General features: G+C 48.4%; 1 protein-coding gene across 3 annotated transcripts in view; it reads right to left on the bottom strand.

Moving 5' to 3' along the window:
• The window catches only part of DAPK2 (death associated protein kinase 2), a 162568-nt gene that overhangs the window by 52294 nt on the left and 91370 nt on the right, over positions 1-18904 (bottom strand). For 2 of the 3 annotated variants that reach the window (XM_073579378.1, XM_073579379.1), the window contains exon 10: positions 16721-17664. The exons of the other annotated variant lie outside the window; for it this stretch is intronic. In XM_073579378.1, coding sequence (XP_073435479.1) covers positions 17020-17664 — 645 coding nt within the window. In that variant the 3' untranslated portion in view covers positions 16721-17019. Of the gene's footprint in view, positions 1-16720; positions 17665-18904 lie in introns of those variants that run through there. 3 annotated transcript variants of the gene reach the window in all.

Genomic DNA, 18904 nt, shown 5'->3' with positions numbered 1-18904 from the left:
AAAAACAAGAAAAAGGGATTCCATGGGGTGTGGTAGTTTATGAAATCTGTAGGAGAAAGAGAGCAACTCCCCACGAACATCTGAGAGTCCCTCTTCCTAGGTCCCAGACGAGTGAACATATAAGTAGATAATGCATCTTCGTACATCTTTTAGATGTTGCTGATGTGCAGCTACTTTTTCTCAGAGAGTTGGTGATAGTAAACAGTCCTTTCTAAGCTTATATTTATCTTGCTTAGTCTTCATCACCATCTCTCAAGTGACTCTTGTATGGCTTAGCCTTAACTGGACGCCCTTACCAATCATGAGGTGTATTTTATGTCAGAGTCTCCATCCTTAATTCATTTTGCATCTTGTCTTATTTGGCTTTTTTTGGTCGACCTTCTCACTGGGGGTCTCTGTTCTTTTGCCATTGAGACTCCCTCATTGTCCCCCTCTGTATGCGCCTCCGATCTTAGTCTATAACTATGGGATTGAGTCGTCCCCCTCTCCTCCTCTATGTTCCTTTCCACCGCCTCTCTTGATGGGCTGGTATTTGCTGGTGTTTAATGTCCAGAAGAGGGCATCTGTTGTTTTAAACATTCCATGGCTTCTTTAGGATCCACGAACGACCTCATCGTACCTTCTCTGGTTCTGACCCGCAAAGTTGCTGGATAATTCAGTTAGAATCTTACATTGCGCTTGAATAGTAGAGTACATATTTCGCTGAATGACCTCCTTCTTCGTGTGTGATGTGTTTCTATTATTCTTTTCTTCTGATTGTTCCTCTCCTGGTTTTGGCTTGGCAAATCGTAAAGATCCGCTGCTGGCAGCTCCCTTTGCAACTGACAACCAATGACGTCCCAGATGTGCTCAATGGGAGATGCCGCAGGCCATGGTAGCACATTCAGTGGCAGAACAATGCTCAGCTTACCATTAATGACATTATAGATGTAAAATGTATTTCTGCTCCTGGTGATCATCCTCAATACTGGATAAATAGAAATGTTTTGAAATGTTTGTTTCTATTTTTTCATCAATTGTATATCATGACAATGTGCATAGATCCTGGGATTTCCATAATTCCATGACTTTTCCTTCTTGCTGTTGCAATTTCAGTGCAGAAGAGTGTATATTTTAATGAGTAGAGCATAACATACCATTAAAGAAGCACTCTCACTAAGTTTTTTTTATACATTAAATATGAATATATGTTCAAGCAATGTGGTGTGTATATGTAATTGTACTCAACCACCGCTGCTCTCTCCGATGTCCAGTGCCATTCTTTTCCTCTTCTAAGGCTGGTTTCACATTTGCGTTTTTTAGCGCTGGAAAAAAACGCACACCTGCGCATGCGTTTTTTCCCCTATATTTAACATGGGTGCGCATACCTGCGCGCTGGTAAGCGCATGTATGCGATTTTCATGCGCTGCGTTTTTTTGGGGTGTGCGTTGGGATTTTCCAGACGCAGCATGTTGCATTTTTTGGCCCTGCAAAAAAGCGCATGCGCACATATGCGCACGTTTTGCGCTAAAAATGGCCATTATAGCCTATGGATGCGCATATGTGCGCACTGGCATGCTCATGTATGCGTTTTTTTGCATATGCGTTTTTTTTTTTAAACCATGGAATTTAGGGGTTTGGGTTAGAGTTAGGGTTAGTTAAGGGGGTTTAGGGTTAGGGTTATGGTCAGGGTTAGGGTTGGGGTTTGGGTCAGGGTTAGGGTTAAGTATGGTTTTGTTAAGGATTAGGGTCATGGTTAGGGTCAGGATTAGGGTTAAGTATGGTTTTGTTAAGGGTTAGGGTCAGGGTTAGGGTTAGGGTTAGGGTTAGGGTCAGGGTTAGGGTTAGGGTTAGGGTTAGGGTCAGGGTTAGGGTCAGGATTAGGGTTAAGTATGGTTTTGTTAAGGATTAGGGTCAGGGTTAGGGTCAGGATTAGGGTTAAGTATGGTTTTGTTAAGGGTTAGGGTCAGGGTTAGGGTTAGGGTTAGGGTTAGGGTCAGGGTTAGGGTTAGGGTCAGGGTTAGGGTTAGGGTCAGGGTTAGGGTTAAGTATGGTTTTGTTAAGGATTAGGGTCAGGGTTAGGGTCAGGATTAGGGTTAAGTATGGTTTTGTTAAGGGTTAGGGTCAGGGTTAGGGTTAGGGTTAGGGTCAGGGTTAGGGTCAGGATTAGGGTTAAGTATGGTTTGGTTAAGGGTTAGGGTCAGGGTTAGGGTTAGGGTTAGGGTTAGGGTCAGGGTTAGGGTTAAGTATGGTTTTGTTAAGGGTTAGGGTCAGGGTTAGGGTTAGGGTTAGGGTCAGGGTTAGGGTCAGGGTTAGGGTCAGGGTTAGGGTTAGGGTTAGTTAGGGTTTAGGGTTTGGGTTAGGGTTAAGTATGATTTGGTTAAGGGTTAGGGTCAGGGTTAGGGTTAGGGTCAGGGTTAGGGTTAGGGTCAGGGTTAGGGTTAGTAAAGTCATGGTTTGGGTAGTGTGAGGGGCCACCTAAAAATGTTGGAAAAAAACGCAAACGCGGTAAAAACGCGCTAAAAACGCATACAAACACATAAAAACGCTGCGTTTTTTTCATGCATGCTCATAAAAATGCTTGAAAAAAACGCAGCAGTTGTATGCTTATGTATGCGTTTTTTCAATGCGTTTTTTTGCGGGAAAAACGCGCTGCAAAAAAAAGCAAGTGTGAAACTAGCCTTAGTGATATCACTGAACGTCAGACTCCTCGGTTCACGCTACGCTCTATATATGAGCCGGAAGTCTCTTTACAGTGAAAGATTATGGAGTCTCGTTCTGACACGCTATAGACTTATATTGTAAAAGTCGCTTACAGGTCACTTACTTTTATGTTCTCCCTCTGTCTGTAATCCAGGAGGCTGTTTCTTTGTATCCTTCCTTACCAACACCAGGTCAGATCACAAATGCCAAGCAGGAAGCAGCATACCCCAATTAAAAAGGCAGGGGAAGCACAGGTGCAAACTACTGATGAAAACATCTATTCACACACCTACCAAATTATGGAGGGGGTGGCTGCCTAGTAGAAAATGCACACAAATGAGGCTTGAATAGAACGCCAGTCACACAGATACGTCTGATGCACATGTGGGAGAGAGGGTCCCCGTCGAGTGTCCGGGTCGGAACCAAGGGGACCGTCACCTGGGTTCCGGGGGAAACTGTTTCCGGGGGACAGAGTTCAGGGATGGACCATGGAGACTGACAGGTGGACTGGGGGAGGAGCCAATATAAAAGGGGCGGGAACGCGAGTCACAATGAGTCAGCAGAACAAGACAGAAGGAGCAGGAGATGGTGGGAGCGACTGAGAGCCAGATCGACTCACCAGAGCCCGGAAGGAGGCCAGAGACAGGAGAGATACTTCCCCTGGACATCAGTGGGACGGTGCCGAGATGACCGTCTGAGAACCGCTGCCCCACGTCGACCAGTGGCCGCCGCCTTCCTCCAGCCCGCAGCTGCGGCCTGCCAGCAGTCACTCACGGCCGTTGCCGCCTCGCTCCTGCCCGCGGCTGCGGCCTGCCCGCGGACACCAGCAGACGCTGCCGCCTCACTCCAGCCCACGGCTGCGGCCTGTCTCCCGCCGCCCGCAGCTGCTCTGCCCTCACCCGTGGCCGCGGCAAGTCCAGTGCCGTCGGCGGCTACCACTGTCCAACTCCAATCCGCAGCAGGGGCCGAACCTCTGCTTTCCGCGGATTCCCCGTCGCAGCTGCTAGCTGCACAGGTGGCCTGCCACTCACCACCCCTCATCGCTACCGCTTACCCCATCCCGGGGGCCGTGGCCCACTCATCCAAGGACTTCTCCTGGGTCGGAGGTGCCCCAGTGTCACAGGAGTGTCGGAACGCTCGAAGACTACGTCGACTCTTCAGCAGTTGGGCCCAGAGGCTGCTCCGCCGAAGAATCACCGTCCAGGACGCCGAGGGACGTCAGGACGGCTAAGTTGACTATATTGTTAAGGACCCGTAGTCGGCCATACCGCGGCCCTATAGTGATCGGCTTTCGCCGGACGTAGTCGTGTTCTACTCTGGTTGTGTTTGCTTGTATTGAGCCCCTGCGAGGGCAACCCTTGTTACCCCTTTTGTTGGTCAGGCTGTGACTGAGGATAGTTACCTCTAGTCCTATAAATGTTATTATAAAAAGCACCAAACCGTCTCGCGACTCGTCACTGCATTCTGCGTACCTGCAAGTACCACATTTAGCGTAGTCGGCAGGATGCAGTCTCCGAGCGTGGACAACGAGGGCCCCCGGCCCAGCATTTCTTTGGGGGCTATGCTAAGCAATCTACCCAGGTTCTCCGGCAGCAATACTATTCTGTGGAACTTGACGGAGCGAATGCGTGGGTTATTTAGGATGCATCCACTTACCCCTGACTTAGAGGCAGAAGTGTCCCTGATGGCGATGGACGGCGAAGCCCGGGATACCGTAATGTTGAGGCCCCGGGGGCAGCAAAACACCTTCGTCAGGGTGTTACAGATCTTAGAAGAGACCTATGGGGACCCGACCGATGTGGGGGAACTGAGAACCCAGATGTTTGGACGCATGCAGAAAGAGGGGGAAACAGTGACCCAGTATATGAATGTTTTGCAGGAACTGTTTTTAGCCATTGAAAGGAAGGATGGAGTCGGCGTGGGGACCGTGGACGTAACATTACGTGACCTGTTAGTGACCGGGTTACAAGACACCCTGACAAGACAGGCTTTGCGGGAGCGGGTGCGAGTGGACCCACATCTGACCTTTTCAGAAATAGGGAAGGAGGCACGGGTTCGGGAACAGGAGCAAGAGGTGACGGCCCCCGTGGGGATGGCTCAGAGTATCGAAGCATTCGTAAGCGCCCTGAGCGAACCCCACTGGGTACAAGAGGTGAAGCAAGAGATACAGAGTATTAAAGGTGAACTGGCCGAAGCCAAGAAAGCGGCCACAAGGAGCCGGCCAGGGCCGGGTAAAGGAGGCATGAACCATTGCGGCCCTCACCCAAGTCGGTCCCCACGACCATTCGCCTGTTACGATTGTGGAGAATTGGGACACTCCGCCCGAGAGTGCCCACATTCCAGGGGAAACCCGCCCCGCTGGCCAAGAAGAGCAGAGGACCCTGAGCTGTGGAGACGCTGCCCGGAGCCGGAGCCCACCACACGGGGTGGAGGAAGTCACGAAGACCTGGTCGCGCGGTGCCCAGTGGTATGGGCAGAGATCGAAGGCCGTGCCATGCGATGCCTAGTAGATATGGGATCGCAAGTAATGACCATGCCAGAGACTTATTTTCGGCAGCATTTTCCCGAAGCAGTGAGACCTCAGTGGGGGACCGTGATAAAGTTGGTAGCCGCCAACCAGCTACCAGTTCCTGTCGTCGGAGTAGCCTGGATGCAGATTTCGATATGCGCCAAATCACTTGGCCGCCAGGGAGTGGTCCTGACCCAGGGAGACACAAACAGCAAACATCCGGTTACTTTGGGTATGAACATACTACGAGAGTTTCGCAACCTCCTCCTCAATGAGCCCGCACAAGAGACTCTGAGCCACTGGGGTTCTCGCACGGCCCAAGGGCAGGTCTTCCAGTGGTTGGTGCGGGAGGCGCGGGTGCTCCAGGAGTGCCAGGAGGGTGAGGCGCTGGGCAAAGTCATCGCGCCGGCGGCTCCCCCGCTTGTGCTTCCTCCAGGGCAGATGGTGGCCCTGCCGATCCGCGCCCCGATGCCACTGGAGGGCGTGAAGGTGCAGTTGGAACCATGCTACTCAGAACGCCTGCACCTCGACATACTGGTAGCCTGCTCCCTGGCCACAGTGCGGGAGGGGACCATCCTGGTGCGTTGTGTCAACCTGGAAGACCAAGATATCGCCTTGAAGCCCCGGGCCGAAGTGGCCAAACTAGTAAGGCCTTTGGAGGAGATGCTGCCGGACCCCGCGGTCCAGTTGAAGGTGCAGTCTGAAGATCCTTTGGCAGTGACGATACGAACCCTACAGACTGCCATATCCTCGACCCAAGAGATAGGTCAAGCCATCCTGGAGAGAATGCGGGTCAAACTTTCTGGCCTAGCACCCGCCCAACTTCTCCAGGAAGAGACACTTCTCGGACAATGTTACAGTGTCTTCGCCAGTCATGAGGATGACTTTGGATGTACCACGGCCATCACGCATGGGATGCCCACGGCAGGAGCGGCCCCCATCCGGGAGCGATATCGGCAAATTGCACCGCAGCTATACCAGGAAGTGAAAACCCTATTGGCTCAAATGCTTTGGAAGGGGGTCATACGAGAAAGTCAGAGCCCCTGGGCGGCCCCCATTGTACTGGTTCGAAAAAAAGATGGTACCTTGCATTTTTGTGTGGATTACCGAAAGTTGAATGCCTGCACCATCAAGGACTCGTATCCACTGACCCGCATAGAAGAGTCTCTGTCCGCCTTGGGGAACGCAACATACTTCTCAACTCTAGACCTGGCCAGTGGGTACTGGCAGGTACCGATGTCGGAGGAAAACAGAGCCAAGACGGCATTTATCCTTCCCATGGGACTGTTCAAGTTTAATCGGATGCCGTTCGGGCTGGCCAACGCCCCAGGAACTTTCCAGCGGTTGATGGAGTGGTGTCTGGGAAACCTCAACTTTGAAGCCACGTTGCTATACCTGGACGATATCATTATCTATTCCGCCATGTTCGAGGACCACCTGCGGCGGTTGGGGCAGGTGCTCGGCCGGCTGCAGAAGTACGGGTTGAAGGTAAAGCCCCAGAAATGCCACCTGTTCCGCACCCAGATCGAATATCTGGGGCATACCGTCTCGGCGGAAGGTGTCAGACCATCCCTGGAAAAGGTTTCTGCCATCCAGAGGTGGCCTACCCCCGAGACGGTGAAAGACGTGCGGGCCTTCCTGGGGTTGGCTGGCTACTACCATCGGTTCGTGAAGAATTTTGCATGCCGAGCCCAAGCCCTGCAGGACCTGCTGAAGGGGACTCCAGCCGGGGCGAATGGACGGAAGGTCCAGTGGCAGCAATCGCAAGAGGATGCGTTTCAAGATCTCAAAGCTGCGCTCTTGGAAGCCCCGGTATTGGTGTATGCGGATTTCTCGCAACCGTTCATCCTGTATACCGATGGGAGCCTCCAGGGACTAGGAGCTGTGTTGTCACAGGTGCAGGACAGCCGAGAGAAAGTGATCGCTTATGGTAGCCGGTCGCTGCATGACTCCAAACGCAACCCGGACAATTACAGCTCCTTTAAGCTCGAGCTCCTCGCGGTAGTGTGGGCAATGACAGAGCGGTTTGCAGAGTATCTGGCGGGCTCCGAGGTGCTGGTGCGGACTGACAACAACCCACTAGCCCATTTGGAGAATGCCATACTGGGGGCCCCGGACAAGCGGTGGGTGGCTCGGATGGCCAAGTTCAACTACAAGATCATCTACAGAAGAGGGGCTGAAAACGTGCACACTGACGCATTCTCCACAATCCGACACACCACCCCAGGGAGGAATCGAGACGACAAATTAGAAGGAGAAGAGACGCCGTTCACCCTCACCACCGCCGCGCTTACAGTCACCGCGCAAGAAGCGCCTCAGCCGGGACCCTTAGGGGGAATGCTGGAACAGCCGCGCGACTAACATGATCCAGGTTGGATGATGACAGAATAAAGCACATGTAACCTTTTTTTTTCCTTAAGCTGTGTGCTTAAGTTTGGTTTTGCCCCGGTGGCCATTAAGGTCATTGCACAGTGGTGTCTTTTGTTCTAGTTTGCCCCCGGTGGTGGTTAGCATTATTACACGGGAATCACTAACAGGTGTGATTCCTCTGGCTTAACTATAAAAGTGTGTCATGTTCTCTCACTCACTGTTGGTGATATTGCTCATTTCAACCATCCTTGGTGGAGGAAGGATCTAGAGAGAGTTCCTGGCAGCTCAGTCAGAGCCCTGGTGTGGAAGGAGCTAGAGAGAGAGTTCCTTGCAGCTCTGACAAAGCTTGGTGAAGCAGAAGCTATTCTGGAGGAAAGCTGCATTCTGGTGGTGGACTCTGTTGCTGGGAGCAAGAGCAACAGAGCAAAGCTAAGTGGTGTAACCCCTGTTTTGTAACTTTCCATTTGTGTGTTTCAGTGCAGTGGTGGGATTAGTTTCTGCACCGTCCATTTCACTAGAAAGGGCTAGGTGCAGGGCGAGCTAGGGTTTTCAGATTCCTGATCGGCGCCCGATGCGGAAGCGGCCTAGGGATCATTAGGAGTGTAGAGACACTGACTCAGGGGAGTGCAGGAGGTCTCCACGTCCCCGTTCCCTATCGCAGGGCCCTCTATTGTATCAGTTTCCCTGGTGTTTCCCTTATTATTTAAATTTGCCCTGCTGGAGGCATTGTATCCAGTTATACCTGTAATTCTGAAATTCGCGTGCTGGAGGCGGTGTATCCGGCTGCACGTTATATTATTTAAATTCGCCCTGCTGGAGGCTGTGTATCCAGGGTCACATGTGCCATAGAAATTTGCCTTGCTGGAGGCGGTGTGTCCAGTCACACGTTGACCATCACATTATCATCAACCACAACATTTTTTTTCTCTCTGGTGAGCCATGGGCCAAGTTCAGACCAGTGAGCAGTTGCTGCTGGCCCTCACTGAGATTAGTGAGGAGCTGCATGATGTGTTTCAGCAGCACCTGCAGCGGAATTATGGGTCTGAGGCCTATCCTCTGCCTCAACTAGAGGGTCCATATACGGCTTTGGCAAGGATGTGCCGAGGAGTCCCTGCTGGGGAGCAGGACTTGCTTATACAGGTGGACGTACCCAGGCAGGTGGGTGGAGTCGGTGTCCCCATGGTGCTGCCTGTTGTTCCCCAAGGTGAAGGGGTACGTCCCTGTAGTGAGCAGACTAATGATTTAGTCATTGGCACTGACGCCGAAATTTCTGTACTATTAGAGAAGCCGTGCCCCCCTGGTCGTGTGGAGGATGACGACCTGGGAGTGTATATTTCCTCCTTGCCCTCAGAAGGTACTATGTCAGCAGAGGTGATGGTTGGCGAGGTACGTGAGGGCATACCGGTGCTTGTTAACAGTGGAGCAGAAGTCAGTCTGGTGGATGCTCAGTTTGTCCAGACTCATGGTTTGAGTGGTGAGACTCCGGACAAACCCATAAGCGTCCAGGCCATTAACTCTGTCCCACTGACCCGGTGGGGTTAAACCAAGTCGTAGAAGACATTGTGCTGTATAGTGAACATCATGATGAGTCCCAGTAATACTACGTCTTGGAGAGAAATCCAGCACCTATCGTTGTGTGCCCCCCTTGGTCTAAAAAACACAACCCGGTTTTAGATTGTCGGACTAGGGAAGTACAGAAATGACGTGGAAGTGCAATAAGGACTGCGCTTGCTTCTGGTAGAGGAAAGGGTTCTTTATTCAGCCAACGCGTTTCCTGAGCCTGCTGGCTCACTTCATCAGGGCAGATTACATTGGAAGACAGTGAAACATACTTATAGACAAAAAAGGCGCCAATACAGGGTCAAACAGAATCAGCAAAGGTCAACAACAAAAAAAAAAAAACAAAAAAAAAACAAACAAACAATGAAACTTTATTACAAGCATAAAAAACACAACAATAAGAGTATATATAGAAAAGAAAGAATAAAAATATGTAAAAGTACAAAAAATTAAAATATAAAACAGAGTGCTATGGATCACGGGGTTAAAACATGGCTATAGTTAAAAAAGGTGAGTCCTCAAGGGGTATTAGAACCTGGCTCATAAAATGCAAATAGAAGGTATTAGTCCACTAGACCATAAGGCTTGACTGTGGTGGTGTGAAAAGTAAATTGAGGGGTTAAAAACAATGAAATTACAAACATAGAAAACACAACAATAAGAGTTTATATAGAAAAGAAAAAATAAAATTATGTAAAAGTACAAAAAATATGAAAAAGAGTGCACTTCCACGTCATTTCTGCAATTCTGTCCTAGGACCCTGTGCAGACTTGCTGCTGCTTCTTAAGCGTTCATGGGTGTTGTGACTTCCTCACCCCAATAGGTGAGCACCTTCCTTACTGTTCCACAATTTTAATTGTTTTATACGGATTTCACACAGTGGATGCGCCCTGTATCTCTCCTTTTATCGGACTAGGGAAGTAGTCAGCTGGGAGCAGTCGTGTGAGGGCTACTGCCTAGGGACTAGTGTCTCTGCCGTCTCTCTACAATCGTCCCCTTCTTCTACAGTGAGAGCAGCGGAGGTGCTGCAGGAGAGTAGGGGCAAGGCTCAACCCTCGCCAGTAGCCAACCCTGAGAGTCGCAGACCTCATAGTAGGAGGGGTTGGAGGGTGGTGTTTCCCTTGGTGAATTGCGGGGGTGTGAGTGTGGTGACACAGGGGGACGCCTCTGTTGTCAGTTCCAGAATGAGTTCACCGAATTTTGACAAACGAATGTGTGGCAATAAACGTTCAGGTCCAGACCTGTGTGTGAACGAGCATGTATGGGTGGCCACCAAAAACATCCAGTGGAAGTGTATTGCAGGGGTCTGGAATTCTCAGGTGATCGGGCCGTATCTGGTGTCGGCTGTCCAGGGTCCGGAGACTTACCAGCTGGAGTTACCCACATACTTGCCCATACACAACTCGTTCCCCAGGTCGGCGCTTCGGAGATGTGTGGTACCTCCAGAACATACATTGCCAATATCAGCAGTGCTCGTTTGTCATAAACCTGAAGTGCAGGTAGTAGCAGGTGTGAACTCTGGATCTGGGCGTCCCCGCTGTAGGTGGTTCCCTGATGACGAGCGGTCTTGAGGGTCTGGAGGCCCCTCATTGAGGGAGGGTACTGTCATGATCCAGGTTGGATGATGACAGAATAAAGCACATGTAACTTTTTTTTTCCCTTAAGCTTTGTGCTTAAGTTTGGTTTTGCCCCCGGTGGCCATTAAGGTCATTGCACAGTGGTGTCTTTTGTTCTAGTTTGCCCCCAGGGGTGATTAGCGTTATTACATGGGAATCACTAACAGGTGTGATTCCTCTGGCTTAACTATAAAGGTGTGTCATGTTCTCTCACTCACTGTTGGTGATATTGCTCATTTCAACCATCCTTGGTGGAGGAAGGTTCTAGAGAGAGTTCCTGGCAGCTCAGTCAGAGACCTGGTGTGGAAGGAGCTAGAGAGAGTTCCTTGCAGCTCTGACAAAGTTTGGTGAAGCAGAAGCTATTCTGGAGGAAAGCTGCATTCTGGTGGTGGACTCTGTTGCTGGGAGCAAGAGCAACAGAGCAAAGCTAAGTGGTGTTACCCCTGTTTTGTAACTTTCCTTTTGTGTGTTTCAGTGCAGTGGTTGGTTTAGTTTCTGCACCGTCCATTTCACTAGAAAGGGCTAGGTGCAGGATGAGCTAGGGTTTTTAGGTTCCTGATCGGCGCCCGGTGCGGAAGCGTAGAGACACTGACTCAGGGGAGTGCAGGAGGTCTCCACGTTTTCGTTCCCAATCGCAGGGCTCTCCATTGTATCAGTTTCCCTGGTGTTTCGCTTTATTATTTAAATTCGCCCTGCTGGAGGCGGTGTATCCAGTTATATGTGTAATTCTGAAATTCGCCTGCTGGAGGTGGTGTATCCGGCTGCACGTTATATTATTTAAATTCGCCCTGCTGGAGGCGGTGTATCCAGGGTCACGTGTGCCATAGAAATTCGCCCTGCTGGAGGCGGTGTGTCCAGTCACACGTTGACCATCACAGCAACAAGTGGATCCAGCAGCAGCAAGAAGATGGAGAAATTGGACTCCTGCGCCGATGGGTGGCCACCGGCAAATTGCCCACTGGCTCACAGAGACAAACTTTGACCCAGGATATGTTGCTGATGTTGCGCCAGTGGGAGAAACTAGTCATCAAAAAGGGACTTTTATATTGGAGAGCCGTGTCACGAACAACGTCTGCGACAGCATGGCAGGTGATCGTGCCTGGAACCCATCTCAGCCAACTGGCTCGGGAAGCCCACAAAAAGGGGGCTCACTTTGGTGCTCAAAAGACTTTGCAATGGTTGCAGCAGATAGTGTACCATCCACGCTTACACGCTGCTGTGGAAGAAGTTTGCTGAACCTGCCGCCCGTGCGAGCTAAACCTCCAGCGCAACGAGCCCTGGTGCAGACGATTGTAACATCAGGTCCCCTCGAGCTTCTCACGGTGGACTATCAGACCATAGGTCCTGCCTTCCAGGGGTATGAGCATTGTCTCGTTATGGTGGATCATTTCACCAAGTTCGCCGTGGTCACCCCCACCCGAGACCAGACAGCGGAGTCGGCCGCCTATGCGATTTGTAAAAACTTTATCCAAGTGTACGGCTGCCCGCAACGAATACATTCAGACCAAGGAGCGTGCTTCCTAGGAAGAGTCATGGAAGAACTACATCACCTCTACGGTATCGATAAGTCTCGGACTACACCATACCACCCGCAGGGAGAGCCTGCGAACGATTCAATCGGACACTAAGCCAAATGCTGCGTACCCTGGAGAGTGACCGAAAGGCCCGCTGGCCTGAATACGTCCCTGAGCTGGTGTGGGTATATAATAACCGGGTGCACCGAGTGACTGGTTACACCCCCTACTCATTGCTGTTTGGACAGGAAGGCAAGGGAATCCTCGTGGGTCCGAAACCACCGGCACCGGCTGCAGACCCTCCACCGAATCGTCCATACAAAGCTCCAGGATCTAGAACACCCGGGGGGAGCGCTGCCCCGACCAATTGACTTCCAGGCTGGAGATCGGGTACTCGTACTAGATCAACACCCCCAAAACAAGTTAGAACCACGGTGGGAGGAGAACCCGTACCGAGTGTTGCGCCGGATAAGCCCCGACGGGCCTGTGTATGAAATACAATCGGAAAGAGATGGTGCACCTCTCACTCGTACTGTGCACTGAAATATGTTGCGCCCCTGTGCGCCCACTGATCCCATTCGACCCAAGCCGTTCGCTCAGGTCCCCGACCCCCTGTCAACGGTCTGGGACCTGGATGACGAAGAGGACTTCCCAGCCACATCCGCGGGCCCTCCAAGTAATGACATTGCAGCAGACCCAGTTAGCCTGCCAGAATCGACCAACTCACCACCATCCACCACCCCAGAAAGCTCCACGACAGTCGAACATAGACGCTCCGAGCGGTCAACAGCTGGCAAACCCCCTGAACGTTGCAAACAGGACCAGTTCGTATGGCAACAAGAACTGTCGTCTCCAAAGACTAACTCGAGTCTACTAAAGCCCTTGCCCGAGGATTGGTGAGCATACAGGGTGGGGGAGTGTGGGAGAGAGAGTCCCTGTTGAGTGTCTGGGTCAGAACCAAGGGGACCGTCACCTGGGTTCCGGGGGAAACTGTTTCCGGGGGACAGAGTTCAGGGACGGACCGTGGAGACTGACAGGTGGACTGGGGGAGGAGCCAATATAAAAGGGGCGGGGAACGCAAGTCATAGTGAGTCAGCAGAACGAGACAGAAGGAGTAGGAGATGGTGGGAGCGACTGAGAGCCAGAGTGACTCACCAGAGCCCGGAAGGAGGCCAGAGACAGGAGAGATATTTCCCCTGGACATCAGTGGGACGGCGCTGAGATGACCGTCCGAGAACCACTGCCCCGCGTCGACCAGCGGCCGCCGCCTTCCTCCAGTCCACGGCTGCGGCATGCCCGCGGTCACTCACGGCCGTTGCCGCCTCGCTCCTGCCCGCGGCTGTGGCCTGCCCGCGGACACCAGCGGCCGCTGCCACCTCACTCCAGCCCACGGCTGCGGCCTGTCTCCCTATGCCCGCAGCCGCTCTGCCCTCACCCGTGGCTGCGGCAAGTCCAGTGCCGTCGGCGGCCACCACTGTCCCGCTCCGATCCGTGGCAGAAGCTGAGCCTCTGCTTGCCGCGGATTCCCCGTTGCAGCTGCTAGCTGCACAGGTGGCCTGCCACTCGCCACCCTGCATCGCTACCGCTTACCCCAGCCCGGGGGCCGCGGCCCACTCATCCAAGGACTCCTCCAGGGCCGGAGGTGCCCCAGTGTCACAGGAGCGTCGGAACGCTCGAAGACTACGTCGACTCTTCAGCAGCTGGGCCCAGCGGCTACTCCGCCGAAAGAACCACCGTCCAGGACGCAGAGGGATGTCAGGACGGCTAAGTTGGTTATATAGTTAAGGACCCGTAGTCGGCCATACCCCGGCCCTATAGTGACCGGCTTTCGCCGGACGTAGTCATGTTCTACTCTGGTTGTGTTTGCTTGTATTGAGCCCCTGCGAGGGCAACCCTTGTTACCCCTTTTGTTGGTCAGGCTGTGACTGAGGATAGTTACATCTAGTCCTATAAACGTTATTATAAAGAGCACCAAACCATCTCGCGACTCGTCACTGCATCCTGCGTACCTGCAAGTAGCACACACAGTGTCCGGCTTACAGCCTATTAATGACGCCGATAATATTATGTCAGGCGGGCTGTCCAGCACTATATGAGTTGCACCTCACAAAGACAGACACGCCAGTACACCCAACTGGCGTTCTATTCAAACCTCATTTGTGTGCATTTTTTAATTGGCAGCCACCCCCTCCATAAATTGGTAGGTTTGTGAGTGGCTGCTTCCATCAGTAATTTGCACCTGTGCTGCCCCTGCCTTTATAATTGGGGTTTATAATTTGTGATCTGACCTGGTGTTGGTAAAGCTGTTTTTTTCTGGTTTGTTTTTCTGAATTTATGACCTTTAGGTTGTTGTTGTTTGGATCCTTGTAGCTCTATGGATCTGTTCATCTATTACCAGTGGATGGTATCCTTGTTGTAGAAATGTATTCCTCAGTAATATCAGCTGTAGTTTTCTGTCCTTACTGTCTGAACAGATTCAAATTTACCTCAGAGCTTGACTGTAGATGATGGATTTTTTTTTGTGTCTTGGATGAAAGTTGCTCCATCTAAGATATGCCGGACGTCCTGTGGGATTATGGTAAATTGATGTTTGTATGGTGTTGTCCTTGATATATATGTCCAGAAAATGTATTTGGGACTTTGAAAGTCGAGGGTTAGTATGAAATTTGGGCGGAACTTGTTGACGTTATTGTGGAAGGTAAGCTGATCATCTTTTGAGCCTGTGCAAATTATTAGCAGATCTTCAATATAACAGAAGTATGTTAGAGGTTTAATAGAGCAAGATGACAAAGACTCCTCCTCTAGTTTAGTCATAAATAAGTTAGCATATTGCGGTGACATTTCGCTTCTCATGGCGCTGCCCATACACTGTTGGTATGAATTGTTTCCAAAGGAGAAATAATTGTGATGGAGCACAAACCTGATAAATTGCAGTGTTGGTACTATGGAAATATTGTTTTTTTGAAGGAAATATTTGCATGCCACAATCCCATCCTCATGAGAAATGTTGGAGTAGAGAGATTCTACATCCATGGTGGCTAGTATTGTGTCCTCCGAAAGTGGACCCAGGGCTGACAATCTTCAGAAAATATCAGTAGTGTCATGGATATAACTGCGTGTGCGCCTCACTAAGGGTTTCAGAATGTTCCCCACCCAGCCTGAGATATTCTCATGTCCTAATACCATTGACTGGCCTCGAAGGATTACTTTCTTTATGTATTTTACCTAGTGACTAAAAATTCTACATAGCTCCAGGAATTCTGCAATTGACCCCTAAAATTTACAGTGCTCAGTTTCTGCTATTAACATTGAATAATAATAGAGACCAATAACAGTAAAAAGCTTGAGTTTCTGTCAGCTTTTCTTGATTACTTTTAAGTTTTTCTTAAACCCCTTCATGACCGGAGGTATTTTAGTTTTTGCATTTTCTTTTTTTTGCTCCCCTTCTTCCCAGATCCATAACTTTTTTATTTTTCAGTCAAAATGGCCATGTGAAAAAAGTGCAAATCCACAGTCGTTGTTTTTTTTTTACCATGTTCACTAAATGTTAAAACTGACCTGCCTATATGATTCTCCAGGTCATTATGAGTTCATAGACACCAAACATATATAGGTTCTTTTTTATTTAAGTGGTGAAAAAAAAAATCCAAACTTTGGAAAAAAAAATGTCGCCATTTTCCGAGCCCCGTAGCGTCTCCATTTTTTGTGATCTTGGGATGGGTGAGAGCTTATTTTTTGCATTCTGAGATGATATTTTTATTGATATTACTTTGGTATAATTATGATCTTTTGATCACTCGTTATTGCATTTTATTGCAATGTAGCGGCGACCAAAAAAACGTAATTCTGACGGTTTTAATTTTTTTCTCGCTACCCTATTTAGCGATTGAGTTAATTTTTTTTATATTGCTAGATCAGGCGATTCTGAACGTGGCGATACCAAATATGTGTATACTTGATATTTTTATTGTTTTATTTTGAATGGGGTGAGAGGGGGGTGATTTGAACTTTTATATTTTTAAAAACATATTTTTTTACTTTTTGCATGCTTCAATAGTCTCCATGAGAGACTAGACGCTGCAGTACTTTGATCGGCTCTGCTACATACTGGCGATGATCAGATATCCTGTATATAGCAGAAATGCTCATTTGCTATGAGCGCCAACGACCGGCAGTGACCCGCGATCATGTGAGAGGTCACTGATGGGGGGGTTTTCCGGTACACTTCCGGAAAGTGCGAGTTAAATGCTGCTGTCAGAGATTGACAGCGGCATTTAACAGGTTAACAGCCAAGGGTGGATCGCGATTCCACCCGCTGCTGTTATAGGCACATGTCAGCTGTTCAAAACAGCTGACATGTGCCGTTAAAGATGTGGGCTCACCACCAGGGCCCACATCAAAGGAAGGGATTCTGATGTGAGCGTATTATTACACCCAACGTCGCAAAGGAGTTAAAGAATGGATACACAGGAATTGAAAATCATTATAATGTACTTTACAATGCTGGGTAACTTAGTCCTGGTATTGAGTATGTAATAAATCCAATATTTTATTACCTACATTACCTAATAGTTACTGCAGGAGAACAGTGTGAATCACAAGTATCAATATATTATTCTTGGCACAAAATATTCTCTCTTGTAATAAATATATATAAAATAGATTCTGCTTTGTGAACAGTATATTATTCTACATCTATAAGGGATGATATAATGACTATACAGATATTTGTACATATGAATACATTAAACATTCATCACAAGGCCTATTAAAACTTAGAGTCTGTGTTTCTGAGATTTAATCGTTCGAAAAGATCTTCACTGCATGATCCATTCAGAAGATTCATGAAGGAATCACTTATATCTCTGTTGAATACAGCATCAAAGTTTCCACATTCATAACCCACATTTCCTTCTTGAAATCCACCCATCAAGTCTTGAATTCTTTTAAGGTCCTCTGTAATTTCTTTGCTCAGAGATTCATACCGTGACTCTAGATCAGCGTACCTTACAGCAACATTTCCTACATTGGATTCTACAAAGCGAATGTCTTGATTAAGGTTTTTCTTCATGGATTCCACTTTACGACTCTCATATCGGAGTTGGGAGAGGCTGTGCCTCACATTCTCATTCTCTTCTTTATACCAAGCTTCCTTTTCATTGTAGATAGATATCAGAGCTTCTACGTCTTCTTGTAGAGAATCATAGTTTGTAGCCAAAGAGCTGAATGTTTGTTCCGCACTAGTCAAGTCTTCCACTACTTGTGCAAATCGCTCACAATTAACATATGTATTATTGGGGGGCATGCTGGAATGAGACTTCATGGTATATTCTTTTAATCTCTTAGCCTTCAGTTTTCGCATGGCTGTTCTTTTGGTATCATGAATTTTGTTCTCTTCTTTTGACTGATGTGTCTTTAGGTAAAAAGGAGACATTAATACAAGAATATGTCTACAACTGTTTCTCAAAACTTGGTTGAACAAGTTCATGCCAGGTAAGGAATCCACAGACCATTTCAAGGTAAAATATTGGACAACACATCAAACCATGCTTTTCACTCTTGGTCAGTCAACAGTCCACTTCTTTTGGTAAGGGTGTAAGAAAGTGAGGCTTCCACAGACACAAAATTCAGCACAGCAAAACAGGGACCCATTGAAATTAGTATCAGTCTGTTAACAGAGTTCATCAGTAGTGTTTTTTTTAAACCGCCAAAATATGCTACATATTGAATTCTCCAGATCCATGAGATTACTTTATAAATATAAGTAGGTGCCATACATAATTACAAAACTGAAAATTGAAGATCCATCAAATACAGTGCACTAATGAAGATCATTTTCTTTTCCTTCTTAAATACATGTATTTTTGGGCTGAAAATATTTTTTTGCAATTTTTCGTTTCGGTAAAAGCTTTTGGTTAAAAAAAAATCAGAATCCTGGCTAAATACTGGGTGCCAAGAATATCTCTCAGTTGAAGAGGTTGTCTACCATTCTGATGGGGAAAAAAAGATACAGTATATATCAAAGTTTTGGCCATTAAGAAATTTAGAAAACAGTAGGGGGCAAGGAATAAATGTCCAGTGGTGGTGTTGGAGGTACCGGCAAGAGATGTCATATTTAACTTAATTCTTTAAAAGCGACCTAATATTTCAGCTATAAAACACCTTACTGTATGGTTCTCATGTTTAAATTGCTGACTAGGTACTGTACCTGTATAGTATTAAAATCTGAGTTCAGGTAGGTGAGCAGGAAGGTTGGGAGGGAAGGGAAAGGAGATGGGAAGGGAAAGGAGATGGGAAGGGGAAGATTGGGCTTTGTATTCAATGATTGATACAAAATTGTACTCAATTTCTTGGGATTGTATAATATGATTCATTTTATCAACCATTTTGTAAGATGTAAAAGTTTGCTGAATAAAAATGTTTTTTTTTATAAATAAAACCTGACATTCCATCAAACAGCTCATTCTTTAAAGACTACATACCACATCAGAGAGCAGCTAACAGGCAAACAAAGAGCCTGTAATAGCCAAAGAATGCAAACATTTTTCATGAAAACCAATTGCAAAAATGATTTTTAGGCCAAAATACCTGCAATATTGTAAAAAAAAAAAGAAGATCTTAATGGTGGACAACCCCTATCTTATACACATCAC

The sequence above is a fragment of the Dendrobates tinctorius genome, unplaced genomic scaffold (genome assembly GCF_039654945.1).
Source record: "Dendrobates tinctorius isolate UK_male_01 unplaced genomic scaffold, ASM3965494v1 ptg000062l, whole genome shotgun sequence".
NCBI lineage: Eukaryota > Metazoa > Chordata > Amphibia > Anura > Dendrobatidae > Dendrobates > Dendrobates tinctorius.
Note: the sequence above shows the minus strand (reverse complement) of the source record. Positions and strands in the feature narration are given on the sequence as shown.